General features: G+C 36.1%; 1 protein-coding gene across 6 annotated transcripts in view; it reads left to right on the forward strand.

The window, feature by feature from the left end:
• Positions 1 to 21874, forward strand: part of LOC5564078 (motile sperm domain-containing protein 2) — an 87175-nt gene that overhangs the window by 35086 nt on the left and 30215 nt on the right. For all 6 annotated transcript variants that reach the window (XM_021843143.1, XM_001648353.2, XM_021843145.1 and 3 more), the window contains exons 3-6: positions 127 to 276; positions 338 to 679; positions 748 to 977; positions 21244 to 21319. In XM_021843143.1, the coding sequence (XP_021698835.1) occupies positions 127 to 276; positions 338 to 679; positions 748 to 977; positions 21244 to 21319 (798 nt within the window). The remainder of the gene's footprint in view (positions 1 to 126; positions 277 to 337; positions 680 to 747; positions 978 to 21243; positions 21320 to 21874) is intronic.

Consider the following 21874-nt stretch of genomic DNA (forward strand, 5'->3'; position numbering starts at 1 on the left):
TTAAATTAAAAAATGGAATGAAGATGATTCCAAACATGTTTAAGATCAATGCCAATATGCCCAATTCTTATGTTTTCCCAGAATTAAAAACAATGCATTACTATTTTTTTATTATTTTCTTTCCAGCTGGAGGATTTCACGAGCGAGATATGAACAAAATCATGGCGAATGACATATGGTTGACAAAATTTTTGGAGAACAATGATCTCGATATGAAGAAATCCCTCGATCAACTGTGGGATACGTGCATTTGGCGAAAGACTGCCAATATCAACGGTAGGAAGATCATTGAAAGCCCATCCAAATTCTGCTTGATTGATTTTTTTGTGATTTATAGACATCAGCGAAGACAACATTCGGTTAGACTACATCCAAGATGGTATCATGTTTGCCCGGGGGAAGGACCTAGATGGAAAAACGGTGTTCATTTTTCGGTCCAGACTGTATACACGGGGCTCGCGAGATTTAGACGAAATGAAACGGGTGTTCCTGTACTGGTTGGAACGTTGCATACGGGAAGCTAATGACGACTACATTACCTTCATGTTCGAACTTACCGACGCCGGGTTGAGTAATGTTGATATGGACTTTACAAAGTACATAATAACGACGCTGAAGAGCTACTATCCTTACTCGTTGAATTACATCTTAGTTTATGATCTTCCATGGATACTTAATGGTAAGTTTTGCGCTTAAATCGTCCTAATCGCTCAAAATTAATATATAACTATATGATTGCACTTTTAGCTACATTCCAAATCATCAAAAGACTACTTCCCGCCAAGGCCGTTGATAGATTGAAGAATATCAACAACAAAAATATTCGGGATTATATCGACGAAGACAATATGCTGGTGCCATGGGGTGGCAAGGACGATTACGAGTTCCAATTCAAACCTGAGCAACGTCGACCGGAGCCATCGCTACTTAACAACAACAATAACTTCACCAACCTCAATAACAATAACATCAAAAAGGTGAGTGGCTTCCAATGCTTTCTTGATTAGCTGAGGGGAATTTAGGTGAAATTTTGGAATATTATGACACCAAAATACGGTGCATGATTGAAACCAATGGGCATTTAAAACTCAGGAAAAAGAAACCAAAAATGTCAGGTGTCAGGTGATTGTTTAACGAACTACTAACTATTTAAGTATTTGAGAACAATTGTGATAGTTCTGTGAAAACTATTGTTTTAAAATTTACTGGTATGCTGAATTTCGTCAATAAAAATGCACACACATTCTCTTTGCTCTATGAAATTTTTAAAACTACCTGAGCACTTCCACGTTTATTAACTGAGAGCTTTCTTTGCCAAAGTTGCCATTTTTGCATTCGTATATCGAGTGGCAAGTACGATTATACTCTATGCCAGTGGTTTTCAGATCATATCATATCATATCATAGATTGAGATATCTCAATTTATTTATTTTAAAATTCGCTTAAAATTATACTTAACCAAGCCATACTAAGAATTTTCATGAGTACAATTTTGGAGAACAAAATATTCGATCCTGCTGTAAATTTGTTGGTTGCGACCAAATGATCGAATTGTTATTAAAGAGCACTGTTTTGCTCGCTTGATTTATGATCCAGAAATGGTTATGGTGGATGACGAAACACAGATTACACGGTGCCAAAATGACGACATCAACGAACTGGGTACTTTTACGAAAACGTTCAACATTTGGGCTATGATTTTGTATTTGGAAGGTTAAAATATTCAACCGTTGTATATTTTTCATATATATGATATAGGACAATTATAGCTGCAAAATTGTTTTTCTTGAATTATACTTAAATAGCAACAACACTTAAAGATGAAGAAATTCAAATTTCTCCAACAGAATATTTTGGAACTTTCAGGGTGTGAAAATATTGTCGGGATAAAACAGGATAACATTGATCGGAATGACCTTCTTCGCCAAAAGTTCGAATCAACATTTTTCTTTGAAACATTTCCAATATTTGAATGGAGCTTATCTTTTCTTTATTATTTACCTTATAAAAATTATATGTTTTGCAAAAAATAAGTTCTGTTAATGCGTAATTTTTTCAACTTTTCAGATTTCCTTGATTATGGATGAAACTGTTAAAAATTCATACTTAAATTATTTAAAGCAGAAAAATTCCGTTTTACTCATACAGGCATCACTGAAGACGATTTAATTGTCATAATTTCTATAAGCATGTTCAATTCATCAAAATTAACATATTAAAAATTTGCTGCGGAATTCGCTCAGCTGTTCGGAATAAACAAAAGTTGGAAAATTTCTTAACCAAGCAATTCTATCCTGGTCACGAACTTTAACTTTTTAACGAAAATCTAAATACACTTTCATTAGGATGCTTAATTGTTGCAGTTCAAGTCTGTAATAAAAAAGCTTGAGTTAAAAGTTCAACATAAAATTAAAATTGTTGGAAGACTGATCAACATAAATCTAACTTCAATATTTCATAGGTCAATTGAGGCTTTTAAAAAATCAGGGTTTAAAATGGAGTGGTAATGAAATACAGGTGCTCTACGCAACAATTTAATTTCAAAAAGTGCTCCGCGTGCCAATAAGGCTGAAAACCTCTGCTCTATGCCCATGGCAGTCAAGGAAATTTCCATTACGAAAAGATCCTGGTCCGACCGAGAATGGAACCCAGACACCTTCAGCATGGCTTTGCTTTGTAGCCCCGGACTCTAACCACTCGGCTAAGGAAGGCCCCTATTAGGCAGGAGATCTTGAACTCCATTAGGGGAATCAAGGTTTCCTTCGCGTACTGCCGGAAACTCATAAAGATCGTGCACTTCTTCTCAAACAGCTTGAAGAGAAGGATCACATTTTTTTTTTACTTTTGACGACAAAACTGAACATTTGTTCACAGTTGTCTTGAAAGGTCTCTCAAGCGATTGCCGCATGGATGCTAAATGCATGATTGGCGGAGGTTCTTCTCACGCTAAGGACGTCTGTCCAGTGAAGTAAGATACCCATAAGTTCATATGCGCCAATTGCGGGGGCAATGAAAAGTTTAATTTTTGGGATTGCCCTTTGCGTAGGCGAGTCGTCGACGCTCGTGCCAGGCAGATGAACGGTAATGTCCGTTACGATAACGGTCGTTTCCTGAGTTCCCCTGGTAGAGTATCGAATAATGCTCATTTTACAGTTAATGATTGCTTGAATAGGAATCAAGTGTATTATAATCATGCGTTCGAATCTTTTAATTTCGAATGGATCTACCCAAGGAAAATACTATACCGATATCGTAGCAGGTAATTTAAACTCATCCCCCTCATACTACGAGTAACCGTTCGAATTGTTTCAAATTAAATGGAAAAACACCTGCCGCCACAGGAAACTTTTATTCTGCCTCTTCATCTACCGAAAACTCTAACGGAAAATCATCAGATGATGTACCCACTTCAAGTGATATTAATGATTTTATTTTTCTAACTGAATCTAATGATTGTGCAATGTTCAAAGCCACCACTATGACTGAAGCAGTCCAAGTTGGTGCAAAATTAACTAATCAAATTGTTATTGGATTACATTTTTCTAATGAATCCAATAAATAAGAATTTAAATATTTTAAATTGGAATGCTCGTTTTCTGAATGATAAAGAGGACGAGCTGTTTAATTCTCTTACAGCTAATAACGTGCATATAGCAGTTAAAACTGAAACATATTTAAAACCAGGATCCAAACCAAAAAAAGATCCTAACTTTTTTGTTTAGAACTTTAGATGTTTATGTTGAAACACAGCTTGGTAAATATACTTTCATAGCTGCCTATTTGCTCCAATGCTCTGGCCAGCAAGTTAATTTGCTTTAAACTGACTTGCGGAAATTTACTCGCATTAAGTCAAAAAATTTTGTCATTGGTGATTTTAATGCCTAACATCGGTCATGGAATAATTCTCAAAGTAATGCCAACGGCAGAAAATTATTTGATGAGTGCTCTTCAGGATATTTCTCAATTCAAAACCCTGATAGCTCTACATGTTTTTCATCTTCTAGAAATCCATCTACGATTGATTTGGTCTTAACCGACTCTAGTCATCTTTGAAGCTAATTAATTACTCATACTGATTTTGATTCTGATCATGTCCCTGTTACATTTCAAATATTCCATGAAACAATTCTCAATCCTATCAGCTCCACTTTTAATTATTTTTGAGCCGACTGGAATGTATATGAAACATATATTGACTTTAATCTTGATGTTAACATTTCTTTACAAACAAAACTGGATATTGACAATGCTCTTGAAACTTCAACAAATTACATTGTTGAAGCCAGGAGCATTGCAATAGAAAATGTGAAGTAAGATTTGAATCCGTGATTATAGACGATGATCTTAAACTTTTGATCCGTATTGAAAAACGTGAGGTGTAGGTCATTTCGCACTCGTTGGCCTGATATGAAAATTATATGGCGGCATCTGTAAAAAAAAAATACATTTTTTCTTCAATTGAAAAACAAAACAAATAATTTCTCAATTGGATCCTGGCTTTAAATTCTTTTGAGTATATCTAAAATATGAAAAAAAAACTCGCCAGTCCGATTTAAAATCAAATTATTCAGGATATCGAAAGCATTCTCAATCAAGAGAACGTTTTAGAAAATTTCTGGGAGACTGATTTGGAAAAAGTGAGAACTATGAAAGCCCCTGGCGATAATGGAATTCTCTACATCCTCATCAAGAAACTTCCAGAGAGTAGCATATCATTCTTAGTTGATTTAACAAATGTTGTCAGTTTGAATTTTTTCCTGAAAAATAAAAAATGCCAAGGTTCTACAAATTTTAAAACCAGACAAAAATCCTGCAAAAACTTCTAGCTAACGTCTAATTAGCTTGCTTTCCTCCATCAGTAAACTTTTTGAGCAGGTCATTTTGAACAAAACAGTGGTCCACATCAATGAAAATTAAATTTTTGCCTATGAACAGTTGGGATTCCGACATGGAACTGGACATCGGATCCGTTTCAACAAATCTGAAGGCTATTCTACTTGTAGACATAGAAAAAGCATTCGACGGTGTTTGGCATGAGGGCTTGATTGTAAAATTAAAAAACTTCAATTTTCAAACACAGATTGTGAAAATAATCCAAAGTTATCTGTCAAATCGAACACTTCAGGTTAATTTTCAGACCTCATAGTCTGAAAGACTTCCTGTAATAGGTTTTGTCCCTCAAGACAACATTTTGGGGCAATTTTATATAATATGTTCCAGTGGCGTACCCAAAAAATCGCTCAGGGGGGGGGTGAATATTTTTTTGAGATGATTCGTAATGTTTTGTCTCAAATCCCGAACACTCGGTTATTCTATCTCGTAATAATGAAATCTCGATTACTTTTTCAAATCAACGCAAGTAACATGCATACGGTTTGGAGAAAATTGATTAAGAAGAATCACAACCTGTCTACTAAAACTGTATTTTCAACATTGTTTCACCGTGTACGTCGCTTAAATTTTGCATGTAATCAGCTCGCATTAATAAACTAGGTAGTTTTCCCACAGTACAATTATGACAAAATGATAAGCCGTTTCATCAATTACTTACGACGTTTTTGGACCAGTGTAAAATAGACTCAAGTAGTGTTTTGTTTTGATTCGTGGTTAAGTCACTTTGTCTCTATGTCATATGATCAAGTTATTAGGACTTCTCTTAAAATTCATGAGAGATACTCACCATTTTATCAGCGAGAAAAGTTTTCCACTTTTAGGTTTTCTGCAGTTTGTTCTTAAAAATGAATTATTCAGAATTGAAACTAAGTTTAAACATTATTTAAAATACGTGCATTCATAAAAAATACGATCAAATTTGAACTCGGAAGTTTTGTTAAGTGATAACACACTGGTATTGTCGAGATACCCATTAATTCAATATAATCCACAGTAAAGAAGTACATTGGCTTATTTTTATAAAATGTGATTTAGAAAAAGCTTTTAAATTTCATACTATTTTTAGATTTACATATCTATTTCAAATCTAATTCAAACTGATACCTATACTTTTAACCAAAAAAAATTTAATCCTCAAATAATATAATTCAGAAGATCTACAAAAATAAAATAAGCCACTATTTATTGCTTGTGCACCTGCGTTGAACATTGCTCGATACAAGTAAGAGCTTTCGATTCAACAAATTCAAGTTAAATTACAGGGGATAGGCAAAATGATTGAGATAGGCAAAATTTTGCCCAAATTCAAATGCTTATAACTTTATGAAAAATGAATGAAATTGGATGCATCTGGAAGCAGTCGACGGCAAATTTGGTCCAGTTTTAGGAACTTCCTTGGCCATGCATATTGGCCACTGGACATCGGAGATGTTCCGGATTTTCTGAGGTCATGTCCAAATGTCATTTTTTCTGTCGCTTGTATTTTTGTGCGGTGTAAAGTTAGATAGATGTTTGCAATTTTCCTATAAACTAGAACTAATAGGAAGTTGAATGCCACCGGACGCATTAAGATTGGTTGGAAATCTTCAGAAATATGACCATTTCCGTAAAACTGGTTCCTGAAAGCATGGTCAGTCATGTTTGTATTTCCAATCATGTAAATATTATCCGGAGCTATATCCAAGTGGACATCAACCTTAAAAATGATGTTTCCTGCAGCGTATTCAGAACCATTAGATGCACAGACCACTCTATAGCAGGTTCCAGGTGCCCTGGGGGAAGTGGTCAATTAGGAACATATCTGGAACCATATCAATATGGGCATCAAACTTCATGATTTTCAAAGGTTATGCTTTCCGAAGAATTTCCAGCACTTTATAGTAGATTCCAGGTGCCCCGGGGATGTGACCAATTCAAAACATGCCCGAAAACACATCAATATGGGTAAAAACATCAAGATTTTTGAAGGTGATGCTAATAGAAGTATTTACAGCGCAACTTATTTATATGACCACTGTATAGTAGGTTCCATGGGCCCTGGGAGATGAGGTCATGTTTCGAGTTGGCCACATCTCTAGGAGCCCCTGGAATATACTATAGAGTGATTATTATATCTTGTGGTTCTGAAAATGCTCGCCATTTTCCAAGTCACATGGATCTTACTGTTTATGGTAGAATGTGATTCTAAACAGATGAACGGACATGTTCCGAATTGGCCACATCCCCCGGGGCACCTGGAACCTACTATAAAGTGGTCATGGCAGCCGGTGATGCTGAAAATGCTTCAGAAAGCATAACCTTTGAAAATAATGAAGTTTGATGCCCATATTGATATGGTTCCGGATATGTTCTCAATTGACCACTTCCCCCAGGGCACCTGGAACGTTCTATAGAGTGGTCTGTGCATCTAATGGTTCTGAATACGCTGCAGGAAACATCATTTTTAAGGTTGGTGTCCGCTTGGATATAGCTCCGGATAATATTTACATGATTGGAAATACAAACATGACTGACCATGCTTTCCGGAACCAGTTTTACGGAAATGGTCATATTTCTGAAGATTTCCAACCAATCTTAATGCGTCCGGTGGCATTCAACTTCCTATTAGTTCTAGTTTCTAGGAAAATTGCAAACATCTATCTAACTTTACACCACACAAAAATACAAGCGACAGAAAAAATGACATTTGGACATGACCTCAGAAAATCCGGAACATCTCCGGTGTCCAGTGGCCAATAAGCATGGCCAAGGAAGTTCCTAAAACTGGACCAAATTTGCCGTCGACTGCTTCCAGATGCATCCAATTTCATCCATTTTTCATAAAGTTATAAGCATTTGAATTTGGGCAAAATTTTGCCTATCTCAATCATTTTGCCTATCCCCTGTATCTTTACAAAATATAGACCAACTTCAATTTAAAAATATAGAGTTTTTTTTTTTTCAGGAATCCACATTTTTTTTTTCAATGTGTAATATTTATCTTAAATTTTAAATTCACCACTTAATTCGAAATAAAAATTTTACATCGGTTTGAAAAATTGTCCTGAAATATATGTTTAAGAGGAAATTGAATGTTCTTTCCAAAATGTTGTCCAGTTTTGATCATTGAATTTCAATCAATGAGCCCTTAAGCTATAGCAAAATCATTTGAAATCTCACTAATTCTACACACACTTAATTTAGATTGCCGAATATCGGCTAATTTTAACTGAGATTTGCACAGCTGAGTAATCGGCAAGCAAATTTCCTGGGATCTCAAGAAATAAAAGTCGAGTATCGATTAAACGTACATCATTACTAAGCAACCAGACAAACTGTTAGCTGAATCTTAAAACTAAAAAATTTGGAAGCTACTAGCCGCCACTACTTATGTACAGGAGTTCGAAAAAAAAACTCATAGGAAACGATCCATCACTGGTAGTAATCAATCGTCAGAGATGGCGAGACTGAAAACGCGAAACGAAAGTTTTATGGTGAGGGTTTTGTCAATAATGGCGGCGTAGCTGATTTTTTTTAAATTTAATGTCCAGGGTGGCCACCGAACTGGGAAAAGCGGGAAAAAGACAGGAATTTGTTCCATCGGGAAAAAGACGGGAATTTGAGATGGTCATCGGGAAAATCATTTCGAACGAACATTTTCAAGCTCTAAATCTACAAACCATGATGATATTGCCATTAAGCATGTTTACACCAGTAATTGTTTAATTTCTTGTAGAAATAGTCTACTTTTCTACACTATACTTCTTACAAATGTTTTTTTTTTGACTTATCTGACTCGAAGTTTTGAATCTGAGTTTCAAAACATGTTTGCAGAAGGTTAAAGCATTCAGACATATTGGACTCGAAACTTGCTTTAGTTAGGTACAGAATAATAAATCAATAAATCCGAGTATTCTTGACAACAATATTTTATTTATTAAAGCTCCTAATGTGTCATTATTTATCTAATCGTATAAGAATTGAATAAGTAAGGTGAGATACATGCTTAAACGTTTGTGGCTTTGTTTCATCCTTACCTTAAACTTATTATCTTTTGCGAACTAGTCATATTGTTGATAAATATGGGCTTGGTAGTGTTTAAAACAAAAAATTTAATGCTTTCGAAGTGAATCAAAGGTGCCAAGAATAGAAACCGTAGTATTAGCACAATTGAGAAGAATAGAAGCACAGGGGAGTAAGTGACTAAACCATTGTTTTGAAAAAATCGACTTTTAAGTTGTTTATTTTGATTTTTCCAATATTTTTTTCATTCCATTTTATAGAAAACCAAGCAAATCTTCTACGAATTATTTTATTTTTTCGAAAGAAAAATACCTAAAAAATACCGTTGGAAAGCTTGAAAACAGTGTTTTAAAATTTTCAGTGTGCTCAACTCCGACTGAAATTTCACCAATTAAAAACCGGGATAATTTTGGTAATTACACCGGGAAAACCCGGAAAAAAAGCTGGAATTTCAAAATGGATATTTGGTGGCCACCCTGATGTCATTTCACATCGAAAATTTGGTTTCTGAATTTTCGGCTCTGCGGGTGTTTTAATCGTAAACCTCACCACCCCAACCACCAGTTACATAAAATTTCCCATGTTGGAACATTGGGTCAAATTTCTAATAAAATTAATAATAATTGTAGGCAAAAAGCGTTGCAATCTTTTATTGCCACGACAATACGTAAAATCATTTAGTTAAATAAGGTTTAGTTAATTGAAAGCGTATTTTTTCCGTTACACGAACGAAATACCTAGATATATGTATGTAATGAATGTGATGTTCAAAATGGTTCTTATAAAGAAAATTGAAAAAATGTTTCATTCTTCTCAGAAAATAAATTAATTATGACTAACAAGGGGCGTAGCGTACCTTCGTATGATTATTTCTCTGTAAAGAGTCTTATTAGTGGGACCTTTTTATCTTAATTATTTCCTTCAGATATTAGAAAAAAAATAACAATGAAAAAAACCCTTCATATTCGGATACTCCCAATCTGAAAAGGGAGTCAAAACGCGTTAATTGTTGTTTGGTACAATTGCTGAAGGGAATATTGAAAATCCGCAGTTTTGAATAAGTATGTTTATCGGTTTTATGAGCAAAAAACAAAAGTTCAAAGCATTTTTAAAGATTCAAAGTGTTACTTAATACTTCAACCAAAACAACACTTTGAATACTCGCAGCCTGAGACGAGACTCGCAAAGACGGTCTTTTTTTCTGTGATTACTGAGTTTCTTTCTTATTCCACTTTGTGTTTATACCAATTATGCGCAAGCTGTTAAAACCTTCACATGAACCTCTCAGCAAAAAATGATTGAGTTTGCATCACATCGAATCATAAATAGCCGTTTGAGTGAAATTTCATGCCAGCAAACGTAGTAGACATTAGAAATAATTAATCTTCTGCTTAGATTTATCAGCAACTTAGGAAAAAACTGCTCCGCTGACTGAGGTTTTTAATAACAGTTTACTTTGAACACAATACTTTACACTTTTTCAGCCATAAAAACGGTGGGCTGCATTTGACGTTTCGTGAGAGGGGAATCTGGGCTGCATATGACGTTGATATTTTTCCTCTTCGCGAGTCTCTCTCAGCTCGCAGCTAGCAGCTAGGCTTAATATCAATGTATTGTTTAGTACCCACTTTGTCAACAAGGGTGGTTACACCTCTAACAACTTTGCAAATGCAAAAACTAAAGTACTAAAGTTTAGTACCTAATTTTACTTTGCTTACGAGCTAGTCAAATTTGCCCCATGTGATCAATTTATCCACTGAATTACAGCCTACTTGCTATTTCGCCACAACACTCTTAAGAAAAAATCTGTCTACTGCTATTATATTTTGCTGATGCAGTATTAAAGGGTACTATGCATCTGAATTTGTTTTATAATAAAATTAAAAATATCATAATTAAACAAATAACTACGTTTTGCTTCTAGTGTAGAAGAGCGAAAAATAAACACAATTCTCGCGTAATGTTTCAAATGGACCTAGCTAACATTGAGAGTCTCTCTTTGAATTATTCATTCGACAGTTTCTCCAACATATGATTTTCTCTCTAACTAAAGCCTCATTCTCTTTTCTGAGAGACCCGGCTCCGTCTCCAGCAACGACACGTGCTATCATCGGCTCAAAATATCAGGTGGCGATGCATCATCCATCGTTGTCCCCACAATATGTATCTGATAGGGACCATAGTAGAACAATATTATAAAATTGATAGTTTCAATTGATTCCATAAGGCAAGAAAAAGTTTTATTCGTGCCTATTCAAGAAACATTAGATAAGATCGACCAACTTTTTTTTATCTTAGGCATCAAAATACCGCTATTTACTTGATTTAGGGTTACTGAATCCGTTGTCGTTTTCAAAAATACATAACACGTCTCGTTTCTTGAGATATTACGGCGCTCATATTAAATCCACAGTCGGCGGCGATATCGCGCAGAGGAGATTACTACAAAACAAACGCTCCATATTAAAGTTTTAATGATCAATGTCTTGCTTGAACTTGGATATAAAATTATGAAACCCAGACAAATCCAGGAATAGTATCTGGAAATTGGGTCCAAGGCTTCTTTTTTCCACGTCAAAAAGCACGACTTGATAGAATACTTCAAACTATTTGAACCACATCGAAATCATTCATCTCGCAGCCGCATATTGCGGAGTAAGGTCATAAATGTGAGTAGCTGGTAGACCGCACTCGATCTCAGCGGCGAAAGATTGTTCAGTCCAACGCGAAACGCCGCCGTCGTCGTTCATACTAGTTGCAAGCTTTTCGCTTTCGCTGCATCACCCTCGCAACTTCGTCGTCGTTTGCGTTGATTCAAACACATCTACGCGGGGAATTCAGTTCGAGTGTAAAACGCGCGCTCTCCGGTTGCCCCAAACCCCAAGTTCAGTGGCCTTTCCTTTCGGTTGTGCTCGTTGTTCCGGGGTGTTGTGCTATACGCTTCGTCATATTGCCCGCCACTTGAGCCCCCCGGGTTGCTGCCGGTGATGATCTGTTGAAAATTCTGGCCAAACGGAACCTTCAATTATCTACGTTCCGAGTGTACGAGTACGGATTACGTCAATCAAGCAGTTTGCAGTTGACATACACACGAATACGGTGCAGTTTACAGAGTTCAAAGCAGAGCCAGAGGCTTGATTACAGTGTGCGGGTGCGGGACTGTGATAAGGTCGGTGTTCTAGATTTCAAGTTCTGTTAGCGCTCGTCATATAGGTACAAGAGGGCGTGAAAGGTTGGCTTGTGTTCTGCCATACTCGAGTGCAATCAATATATCGGTTCAGATCCAAAAATACATTTATTGATCTGGCATTGACAGAGATGGGGTTTGATAAAGTGAAAGTACAATAAAACAAGCTCAACAATGCCAACCTAACGGATGTCGTCTACCGGTGAAATGTAGGAATTGAAGTGTCATATTTAAGCGAAGTTTTCTTTAGATTATGCTGTAGCTACAGTCGACTCACACAACTCGATTTTTTTTTCATATGAACGAGTATATCCCTTTTCGTATGGAACAGAAAATATAGGCTCAGCAACATAGCATCTAAGCCCGGAAGAGACAAATTGAAAGAAGCAATCTTGAAAGGAAATTTGATACCTTCAGTTCCAATCACCGGTAGACGAACAAAGCGATTGGTGTAAAGATTGTCTTATCAATGAAAAAACACAGTGAAACGCAAACACATTAGCTCGAAACAAAAACGTGAACTAAATAAACGTGTCAAGGACTCAGTTGTTCTTGTTCATCCAGTGTGACGCAGGAAAGTCCAAAAACGAAGAAAAAATTGTTAACGCCGTCTCCGCCACTGATCGAAGACATTTCCCGAATAAGGCCACGCAGTCCGGACACAAGCTGAAGGAATACGTATGCATCGGGGACAGTAAATTTGGTGCTACGGCAAAATGGCAAGGGTATTGTAGTTATTATTATTTTCATTTGTTCAAAATTTCTCTTTTATTTGTGTCTATTTTGAAAACCATGTTAACAAACAATTGTTGGATTCTCCGAAGTAACCAAATACAGTGCAAATATATAGCCGACATGCCCTATATTAGCAGTTAAACAGTCATAGTAGCCCAAAAAGGCGAATTATCGGGCTAGTGGTTACATGGAACTCTCCACTGTTAGAAAATTTCATCTCAGGTCAAATAAGAAAGTCTCAATTTTGCAATTGTTCATACGCATATCTTTCAAACAGAATCGAAGTTGAAGCACGTGAGTGAGAGCTGTACGAACAGCATGGAAATAAAGCCGGTCCTCTCTTAGACACTTGCGTCGTTCGTTGGTGGTGCATAATGAATAGTGCGATAGCCATCAAGTGGCCACTTTGAATAGCAAAAACAAAATTGAGTAACGCTTAAGTACTCGACGCAAAAAAAATGCAATAAAATCTCCTAACGAGCCTGGCAAATGTCTAAACATCATGCAAGACAGATAATGCAAAATATATAATTGTATATCTTGCAAGTGAGATGAGGTCAATGTGCGCTCGATGGAAGACAGAGGCGGAACAACTTCATTGTTTGCGATGGATGTCATTGGATAAGCTCTACCAAACCTATGTAATGATCAAGGCGCGTTGTACATCTATAGTAGACCCGTCTTGGTACTGATGCAGCTTCAGAAGCGAGAATGAGCAAGTATGGAAAATGTGGAAATTCGCGACTACGAAGGTAATTACCACAGTTGACCCTATGCTTGAAGCTCCAAGTTTTTTACATGTTTGCCTTAGGAAGTCATTTTTTAAATGCTTCTAAAAAAAATTCAAAACAAAATTTAATTAAATTCTGTAAAGTGTACAAGGTTTGACTTTTGATAAGCTATAGACAGTGTTTCTCAACCTTGATACGCACAGAAAAACGGCTCGCTGTAATGTGATTGTTTTCAGCGAGCTCTTCTGATGGTCGGGGTTCCGCGGACCCCCTGTTGAGAAACGTGGCTATAGAATCAGCAGCATATTGAGAAAGAATATGAAACTCAAAATAATGTTCCTATAATGTGATCATAAAACGATACATAAAACGTTCGTATTGTAATAATCGTTCCATCTATTATAAGACAAAATGTATGCATTTCGATACTCCAGATAGCTGCGAATGGTTCTCTAGTTTCTTTAATACAAAACATCAGTTAAGAGCAACCTTAGAATAGTTATTTATGCAACAAGGTGCAAAATGATGATTTTTTCAGCACGAGATGTACATTTATCCAACGAGGCTTGCCGAGTTGGATAAATACGACGAGTGCTGAAAAAATCGAGTTTTGCAACGAGTTGCATACAACTTTTTTTGCTATTACGAAAAATTCTGTAACAGATGGATTAAATCTTGGAGCATAAACATATTTCAAGAAAACCCACATGAGCATCAATAGTAGAAGCATTAGCCGTAGAAGGCCAATGTCGCGACTGTTCGTGTGACCAACATCTAGTTTGCCACGCTCTGACAGCTTGAGTACCGGGTCTATAAGTGTCAAATCATTGTTTTAGGCCAAAATAAAACATTCTCTACAACATGGCACTAAACAAGCAGATAAAAACCTCAACAGTAAGTAATAATAAAATAATTCTACGTTGTGATAACAGCGCCACTAGCGTTCTACTACTTATATTTCTATTGCATCAATGCGTAATAATGACTCAGTATTCTTCAATCAGGTAGGCTGTGAAATGATTGTCACAAATTTTCACATTTCCGTTGCTGACTCTATTTTCAGGCTGATCAGGTAAGACGCCGCCTAGGACGCCGCTTATAATTTTCTAATAATACGAAAGCTATTTTTCATGTGCTGGATTGCCTACACGAACCGCCGCATAAAACTCCCGACATTCTTGAGAATGAAACAACAATTTCTACTGCCTCCTCTATGTCCGCAAGACAATCGAGCTCCAACATAGAATACCTCACAGTCAACTGGCTTCCGATTCTTTATCCGTTGCATTATCCAAACCCGGCTCAATTTAGATCGTCAGAGATTCAGAACCTATACACAATTTTCAGCCATATTATAAGTATTTCAGGTGCTGAATTTTCTACGTGAACGCTAATCGTCCATAAAGCTCCCGTCTTTTTTGTAGTGAACTTTTTTAAACTCAGAATCCATCACAGTCAACTAACTTCTGTGGTAAAAATAACTATTTTAGCTGACTATGCCCATTCTTAAAACTACCATGGAAATTCAGACCAATTTACTATGTTTACGGTACACCCCACCGCATTACTGGTACATTTGACAGAAATAATTTACAACAATCTGATTCCAACTACAGACATGGTAAAATCAAGCGCATTTCTGGTCTGCTGAAAATTGCTGGTGCGAGCGCTTAAGTTAACCCCCTAAAATGGTAGTTTTTACCGCACAATTTTTTTGCGTGTAGTTGACTAAGCCATTGAGAAATTCAGAACAATTGAATGAATAACGTATGGATGCAATACGACGTCATTTTGATAACTCCCAAATCAGTACTGAAAAGTGCTACTTTTCGATACTGATATGAGTGCTGAAAAGTAGCACTTTTTAGCACTGTTTCTTTCGGTAGAAAAAGTAGGCCGTTATGTTGTCCATTTCCTCGATAAAAAGTAGGCTGATTTGCATCGGAATTGCAAAAAAAAAATATTTTATTTTAGTTTTGGAAATGCAAGTTCATTTAGTAAAGTATTTTTTTTTATTTGTGGATAATGGTCTCTAATTTTGTTCAAAAATGAACCTTTTTTTCCATTTGACCCTGCCAATTTATTAGTTACATTACACCGTTTTTGAAAATATAAGAAATGTATTTGTGTGTTTCTATGAAAATTCATAGAAAATCACTCACTTTATCGCTTTTGATCGCAATGACACCAGGGATATCCCTGGTAATAAACTCGTGACAAAGACCAAATAAAGACCTCCATGTCCCTAGCAGGGCTTTCGAACATTTCGTCGATTGACATTTGGTCGAATGACGTTTAGTCGACAGTACATTTGGTCGAAAGGACATTTGGTCGAATGGATATTTGGTCGAATTGCTTTAGAAAATTTATTTTGCTCGAATGATGTTTAGTTGAGCGGAAATTTAATTTTAAGCTTATTTTGAAATGGTTTATTGAAAGATGATTTGGTAAAATTGACTAATGTTTTCAAAGTTTTGCAAAGTTGATAAGTGTTCTTTCGAATAATCTGAACCATTAACTGTTGTTCAATAAAAAGTGGGACATTTTTTGAAATTTTATTTTTATTTTTTTTTTATTTTACCTTTTTACTTGTTATTTGATGTTATGCCAAAATCTAGGACTCCAATGATTATTCAAATGAGCTCTAGTGAATTTATTATTCTTTTAAAATATCATCATTCTTTGAAAAACTGCTCAACAAGTTATTTTATTACTCAACGATGTGAACATAATGTTTTCTTTATTTATTATTCTTTTGAAAAATCATAGTTCTTCGAAATGAAGATCAGCTCATCTGATGGAAGTATTCCGAGAGATTGCTCGGGATCTTTATTTGAATTTCGGGTCTCGCAGCTCACGGACGCGGGTAAGATTTTTGAATGCGGAATTCAAAATTAAAACGGCAGGTTAAGGAAAATGGCGAAGTGTTAGCTGTCGGTAACTCCACTTATGGCCAAATGGCTTATTGTGACTTCCAGCTTAATAACATTTCTCAAGCAAATATATGGCTTTTCTGACAGTGTTGGTGACCTCGGGTGAATAACAGAGTTTGAAGTAGATGCTTTGGATTATTAAAAATGAAAATTGTGCTGATCCTATGTACATATCGAGTAAAGGAAGACGAGTTGACTTAGGTGGCAAAAGCTAGTTTCCATTTAAGATAAGCTTATCTCGAATTGCAGAATATGCCTGAACGAAAAAGCAGCATGAAATGTGAAAAACGTAAGATATGTTGGAAGAGCGTCCATCGAAATGAACAACAAAATTATGCTAATCGCATATAAATTGTTGATAAAATGGCTGATACTTTTTCAATTATTCAATCACCCTTGTATTAGCGACAAAATGTTACCCACAACGGTAGTCAGACTAAACGTAAAACTTCGTTGCCATACTTTTTAGATTCGAGCACTATTTTTTCCACGAAATGTCGGTTCGACCAAATATCATATGCTTTCTGTTGCAATTTAACCTTTTCGACTAAAACTAATTCGACGAAATGTCCGTTCGACCAAATGTACTTTTGACTAAACGTCATTCGACCAAATGTCATAGATTCCCCTAGCAGTTGTCCAAAATTTTATGGCTCATTAAGTAATAGAGCAAAATCTAGAATGCCGTAAAAAGTGTAGGGGAACTGGGGGTAAAATGAACACCCTAAGCAATTTTCATGTTTTCTTGCTTATGAAGCTGTCAGATTATTTTTCAGTTGCTCTGAATTGAAGAAGGATGTTTATGCAATGTAACAAGTTGAAATATTGTGATAGAAACAGAATTTTATCAACTTTATTAAAATTTTGAAAATTTCTTTCCACAGAGACAATGTTCGAAACATTAGGCAGGTGGCGAAGATCATTGATACGAGCCACTAACTCTCTTTTTTATACTCCCGCTGTGCTTATCCAGAGCAAATAATGACGTCACAATTTGCTGTGCATAAGAACAGCGGAAGAATAAAAGAGAGAAATAATCGCACGCATGGATTTATCCACGGTCTTCTTTTGTCGTCGACTTTCTTTTTCTTTTCTGCTCTAAATGCGGGCAATGTTTACATAAAATGACATCCGGACCAACATCCGGACGACGAATGTTCACCGGATGAATGCACAACGAAATCATTCATTTTTTGTAAACACGGCCCGCAGTAAAAGGTGTTCTTCCCGATGGAAGAAGCAGCGTGACGTCATTGTAAATTAGTTCATTGAGTAGATTCAGAACATGGATTTTTCCGTTTCGGTCGTGTGTTCGATTTGACATTGACATTTCATCATGTTTACAAACACTCAACGCAGGGGTGAGATTGAAAGTTGTGGAAAAATCTCCACTTCGTATACCCACAGGGTTGAAACAACTGTCGTGCGGCACGACAGTTTCCACATCAAAAAGTGGTGAATAAGCCATTTTACGAAGCCTGGTCAAATGACAGGAGACCTGGGATTTTTCAATCATCGGCGTCAGTTTTTGCGATGATGATGGTTGATGACTGTGCGCATTTCTAGCGTAGCTTTTCATCCAGGCGAAAACTTAAATGGAGAAAAATTATCAAAATATTTCTGATCACAAAAGTGCTTTTTTATGTGCAATATGGGTAACAAAGAGGTAGCTGATACAATAACTAGGTGTAATGTTGCAGTAACGAACATTTTTGGATCTCATTTTTGTCATTTTCTCCATGTCCTCGTTTGGTAAGATGAGGCGTTATTGAAAATCACGCTGGATTTAATCCCAGGTCTCCTGTCAATTGACGCCGTTGCGGCGATCAGCTGTTCCGAAACGTCTCGTAAAATGGCTCATTTCCAAGTTTTCAAAAAATTGTAAGAAAATAAGGAGTTCATCTAAATTAGTTCTTAAAACGCCAATGATCATTAAAAATGGTCGTCTTTCGAAGAAAAATATAAAAATAGGGGGTAAGGTCTGACGGAAATGGTCTATTTCTATTGCTATCCTTGGAAAATTTCTGGTTATATTCTTGAGATATCCAAAACAAAATTTTGAATAAATTCCTTAGGAATTTTTTTGAGGAACTCCACAGGATATATACACTTAATGAACTCCTGGAGTAATCTTCGGGATAATCTCGGATTCTTTGGCAAAATACCTAAATTCTCACGAAATTCCTAGAGAAGGTCAGGAAAAAATACACACATTAATACGAGCAGTAATACTGTCGTAATGTCTCGAGGAATTACAAAACCAAAAGAGAAATGTCTGCCCTGATTCTACGATGAAGAATCGAACTCTTATCTTCTGGTTCTTTTAACCCTCTAATACCCAACCCCGCCTTTAGACGGGGTACACTTTGGAATTTTGTGTATTTTTTCGTAGCTCGGAAATCAAAATGATTTTATTTTTGGCTTAAATTTTGACTCATAACACGCAAATAAGAAAAGTTTTTTATGACTTTTGAAACTTTTTTGTATTTTTTAAAATTGTTTGAAAAATTGTATTCTTATATACCCTAAAAATGCCTGGGGTTCATTTAACGTGTAATATAGAAAATCGTTCCTTTTATATTTTTCTGCGATCAACCTATCACAGAAGAAGAGACTGGTGATATCAAAATAATTTCAAACCTGCTTTTCTGTTAATTACACGGAAAATAAAAAACATCTCGGAAAAAAATTTAAAATTTAATATTTTCAAAAGTATTGTAAAAACTTGAATTTTTATTATTGCAAAAAATCAATAACTAGAAGAGGCTTCAAGAAAAAATACAAATCAAAAACCAAAATTCATAAATTTGCGAATACAAATAAATCTTTGTCCAAAACGTGTTTAGAACGATTTTAGATAACTCAAAATGATGTTTAGATCGAAAATTAAAATTTGGGTATTAGAGGGTTAAGGTAACGTTAGTTTTTTTTTTATATTCGGTCAATTTTGGTTCCTTTCTGATTTTTTTTTTTTCAAGCTAGAGGCCTCCAAAGGTCCTATATTCAAGGCACTTAAACACTACCAGCACTGTAGCGTGATCGATAGAGTATAATATATATTTCAATAATTAAGTGCTATTACTTGATCTGCAGATATATAAAATGCATTCGAACTTAGTCTTAAAATTAGTTTAGAAAGCTTTCGTTACATTTGGAAATGAAACATTAGAAAATCGTCAGGAACTTAAGGTGAGAACGAAGCCACACCTCAAATTTTCAAGAACACAAGACTTGAGAACCAAACAGCGCTCCGCGTTGAAAATTTATCCCATGAGTCACCACCAGCAAGCAAGTAATTTCATTGATTTTCAACGCGAACTGTTGTCAGATTCTCTAGTCTTGTACATTTTAAAATTCAAAGTTTGGCTTCGTTTCATAATCACCTTAAGCAAAAGTATGGTGCTCTGTACATCTAAAATTTTTCTGAATCTTTCTAAATCTTATTGTTTCTTGTGAAGTGTGTTATAACAAAATCCCATTCTGAATATAATATTTTGTCCTAGTAATTTTATTTGAGTTTGTTTGTAAAAATTTCGTCCATTTTCCGAATTTCGTAAAAGTTTAACTATATGTTTGTCAAGATTTGTGGGGGCCCCTAAAATGTGGGGGCCCGGGGCCATGCCCCCCTCGGCCCTCCCGTAAGGCCCTGGAGATACCTATCGTATGAAATGATCGAATTTGACTGAAATACTTTTAAGCTTTAAGATTTTGCGGTGGCGCGTTTTACCTCGACGGCGCATTTTACACCTGTTTCGTAATTTGTTGTTGGAAACAAAATCTCTGCCGTCAATCTTCCTTACAATGAGTTGAGTGCAATTTTTCTCATTGCTTGCAAGTCAGGTTACAAGTCGTAAATTGACGGCGCTGTCGTTTGACATGCCGCTCCGCCATCAGCAGCAGCTAATCCAAAACGAACAGAACAAAATGAAAAAGCCAGTTCGCTCACACCCATTGAATTTGTCGTAGGCAATTGTCGATGGGACTCGGTGAAATTTCTCTTTCTCTGTTACTCCAACAGGAAAAAAAGACAACAACCAGTTCACTTTTGCTTTTGCAATCAAAACGCATCGCAGTGAAAAAACAATCAACCGCCGTCGACTGCAAAAATTTGTGACGAGTGGGTGAAATGTGAAGCAAAGCATCATTAGTAAGCGGTGATTTTTCATTTCGGTTTTCGGTGCGCGAGTGAAAAACTTGAAATTTTGTGGTGCAGCAAATGATACGGGAAATGCAGCCAGCCGTATCCAAGTTTTAAAACACGAAACTGACGATTTTAAAACCGTGATTTGAGTTTATCGAATTTAAGGACAGGACAGGAATCGATTTTTATCCTTCCTCGCCAAGCGAAAATTTATTGCTCATTTTTCTCGTTGTGATTTTTGATACCTTTCCTTACGGACAGAAAGTTTTGTGTGTTGTGTTGGGACGAATCCCAGTTTTAATGCCAGCTTAGAGATATTTTTAGCCGGTGGAACAATATTTTAAACCAACAACCGTAAGTGAAGCCATCTCATCAGGTGAACCGGAATTCAACTTTTGCTGTTTTGCCGCAACACTTGAAGGTGCACAAACAGTAGTTTTTTTTACCATCAATATTAGATTCGTTTTTATGGTAGATACCCCTATTTCGAACATACTAAAGCACAATCTCTTTGAATTTTAATGTAATTAATGATAGCAAAGATTACTTATCAAACAAACGTAGATAGACTTAAATTATCTAAAAATGCTGATATCATTATCTTCTTTTTCTTTCGACAGGTTCACTTTGCCAATCTTAACCCAGCCGAGTCTCCTATGAACGAATCGACGAAAATCAACCACGAAAACACAGACGGTAAGTTTGCGATCCCATCATTTTTAGCGTAGACTTTGCTTGTTTATTCATAGCAGTTGCGTACCCACCGGGATAAGGGGGTTGGGGTTTTGGTTTTAGATTTATTTTTTTCCAGGACACAGGGCTGGTAGCAAGTCACTTTTTAGTGACTTGGTCACTTTTTTCGGCCTGGTCACTTAAAAGTCACTATTTCCAACAAAAAGTCACTAAAGTCACTTTTTTCAGAAAAATGGTCACTAAAGTCACTATCTTCGTGATCTGATAAAATGTAATTTAAGACTGGTTGAGCCTTTAAAACTCCATCAAAAAGAAGTAGATATTTGACATATTTAAAGACAATTAGTGTGATTGGGAAAAGAAAGTGTCAAGAAAAATAGGGAATCCTGGCTAGCATTCTGGAAGATTCAGGTGAATATTTCGTAAACGTTCCCCATAAAGAGAAAATCTGAGAAAATTTATGTAGGAGACCCTGGGCAACTTCACCGGTGGACCAAATCACAGGTATGGTTCAAATTTTTGGACCATAGTAAAAAATGGAGTTTGAGCCGATGATGC

The sequence above is a fragment of the Aedes aegypti genome, chromosome 2 (genome assembly GCF_002204515.2).
Source record: "Aedes aegypti strain LVP_AGWG chromosome 2, AaegL5.0 Primary Assembly, whole genome shotgun sequence".
Taxonomy (NCBI): Eukaryota; Metazoa; Arthropoda; class Insecta; order Diptera; family Culicidae; genus Aedes; species Aedes aegypti.